General features: G+C 35.6%; 1 protein-coding gene across 1 annotated transcript; it reads right to left on the reverse strand.

Moving 5' to 3' along the window:
* Nucleotides 1-320: 320 nt before the first annotated feature.
* LOC113521562 (KIF-binding protein-like) lies at nucleotides 321-2,229 on the reverse strand. Its single transcript, XM_026907125.3, has one exon. It carries the CDS (start codon nucleotides 2,157-2,159, stop codon nucleotides 495-497), a length of 1,665 nt encoding a protein of 554 aa, XP_026762926.2. The 5' UTR covers nucleotides 2,160-2,229; the 3' UTR covers nucleotides 321-494.
* Between the last annotated feature and the right edge of the window lie 261 nt (nucleotides 2,230-2,490).

The raw sequence follows: 2,490 nt of genomic DNA on the forward strand, positions 1-2,490 counted from the left end.
TTATATTTTTTTATATATACATAAATATTATACATAGAAAAGACTCAGACTAATGCAAACACAGATATTTATATGTAATACATTATGTGGAGATTGAACTCGCGACAATTAGAAGATGAGACGGTGTGTTAAATAACTACGTCATCACGGTATCAATTAATAAGTGAACAGGAATAGCATTGTATTTATGTGGGGGAGAGAATGAAACCACGCACTGAATAGTGTTAATAAAATGAACAAGTTACATAAGTCCAAAGGGGATGGTAAGATCCAAACCAGAAAAGGGTTTTAAGTTGAGCAAAGAGCAACTGCGTCTGTGATAAATTTTTATTTCTTAATTTCCCATCTAAATACCTAGTCAATTTACATTATTTCACTTGTATTTTTTATAAAGAGCATTTGTAAATGTCCGTTAAAAGATCGTTGAATAATTGCAAAGCTTCATTGTAATAATAGTTCCAGGTGAGCAACAGAGTACATGCAACCCGAAATTATTAATTTTTTAAAAAGCTAGTAGCCAAACTTAATTGCGAAGGAGTTCTCGTGCCTAGTTGTCCACTCAGTCTGAAAAGCTTCCCATTTAAAGATGTAGCAGCCTCCATTTTCCTCAAGAACATATTCTTACACGACGTATTCAACGTTTTTTCGGTCAATGTTTTGTTCGACTCCATCGAATCCAACGAATTGATAATCGAATCAGCATCCGTATCCAAGTTTAAGATATTAGTGTGAGATTCTTCGCGCCACAATTTTTGCAAATTTAGCGCCATCAGCTCTAACTGTACTTGTGACAGCTCCCTTATCACGTCGATTTGAACAGACATCACGTTGTCGCAACTCTTCAGTAGAGAGTTTAAAGTTTCCAGCACATCGGCTCTTCTCTTCTGTATGCTGTACTGGTTGTCTATATTTCGCTCGAAGAAAGCCAAGTGCTCGTACAATTCAGCGAGTTGCAGCGAACATGATATGTACTGAGCAAAGTGATGTTCGAAGTCGTAGTAATGTTTTGCCCTCATCAACCACTTGTGTGTAAACGCGAAGAGTTTTCGAGCTTCTTCCACGTTGCATACTATATCTAGAGGTACCCTGCTCTCCATTTCTTTCAAGTCTAAAGTTGGGAAAGTAAATAACTTTTCTGGGGTATAATCTCCTTTACCAGTCTTCTCTGCGCCTTGGTCTTTCAGGTTCTCCTCTTCGAATTTCTCCGTATTATCTATGGGTTCGTCCATAAAGTCTACAGTTTTCCATAAATCAGCTCTCGAGGTAGGTTGAGTGAAATATTTGTTTAATATCTTTTTCTTAGATAGTTTGAAGAGAGTCAACCCATATTTTACCCAATGATGACTTAGTTCTAAGAAATGCATCTCGAAATCTGCCTTCTGTAGTACAAACTCTTCTGGCATCAGTTTGCAGTTGTCATGACAAGTTCTCAACACGTGATAACCAGCACAAAGATGATGTCTAGCATTGCCAATTTGATTAAGATAAGTGAAGTAGTTACCAAGTCTGGCAGTTCTCAATGCCCAGTCTTGGGGTGTCCCTTCTTTCATTTCCAACTGTCTTCTCAGTGCAGTATGATTATATAACGTATATTTGTCGGGTAAATTCAGTTTGTTATATAAAAATGCTTGCATTTGGACATTATTTGTAATGACTTTATCAATCTTTTCTGGGTTGACTCTTTTGACGTTTTCGAGAGATTCAACAGTAAACAGGTCCTCGGCGTCTACGTACTTGTCAGATGGAAATTTGCTAATTTTGTCATAAAGGTCTTCCATATTCTCCAAGAGATCCCGAACAATCGTGATTTGGTCTAGTTGGATCAAGTAATAGCATAAAAGATTCTGAATTCTAAGCAAGATGAAAAGACATTCTTCTCTCAGAGCATAAGGTTTCAATTTGTCAAACGCGACTTGAAGGATATTCTTCTTCTCCATAAGAGATATAGGTATTGTCTTCGCGGATAAGAGGGCTAAGTAACCTTCCATTGCGAGGGATCTCACAAAGTTGTCATGGTTTTCTTTTCCTAATACTACCAGTTCGGTGTTAAGGCTCTGAAAATCCTTCTTTAGGCTTTGAAGGCGTTCTGACGAATTTTTATTCTTGATTGCATTTCTTACATTTTCAAATGTGCTGGTGATGCGACACAGTGTTTCCATTTTATACAAAATACGAATAATTTTAATATTAGATAGACGTAATGTCTGACTTTTAAAAGAAACTAGCAACTGTTCTATTTTCGATGTGACAATAAATAATGATAATATAAAAAAAAATAAAGACCCTAAGTTGCCAGTCATTCTATTGAAATCTCAAATATTTAAATAGTTTTTTTATATTTTACACAGAGTAATAAGTCAAGAGCATATAAATTCACTATTATCTTCACGCTATTTACTTACGATAAAATTGTTTTCATGATTTTTATGTGCGAGTTATACATTTAACTTTACTAAAATATTTATTTTTACTCACAGCCGGTGGCTTAGC

The sequence above is a fragment of the Galleria mellonella genome, unplaced genomic scaffold (assembly GCF_026898425.1).
Source record: "Galleria mellonella isolate WM207_F2 unplaced genomic scaffold, CSIRO_AGI_GalMel_v1 utg28, whole genome shotgun sequence".
In the NCBI taxonomy this organism is placed as follows: Eukaryota; Metazoa; Arthropoda; class Insecta; order Lepidoptera; family Pyralidae; genus Galleria; species Galleria mellonella.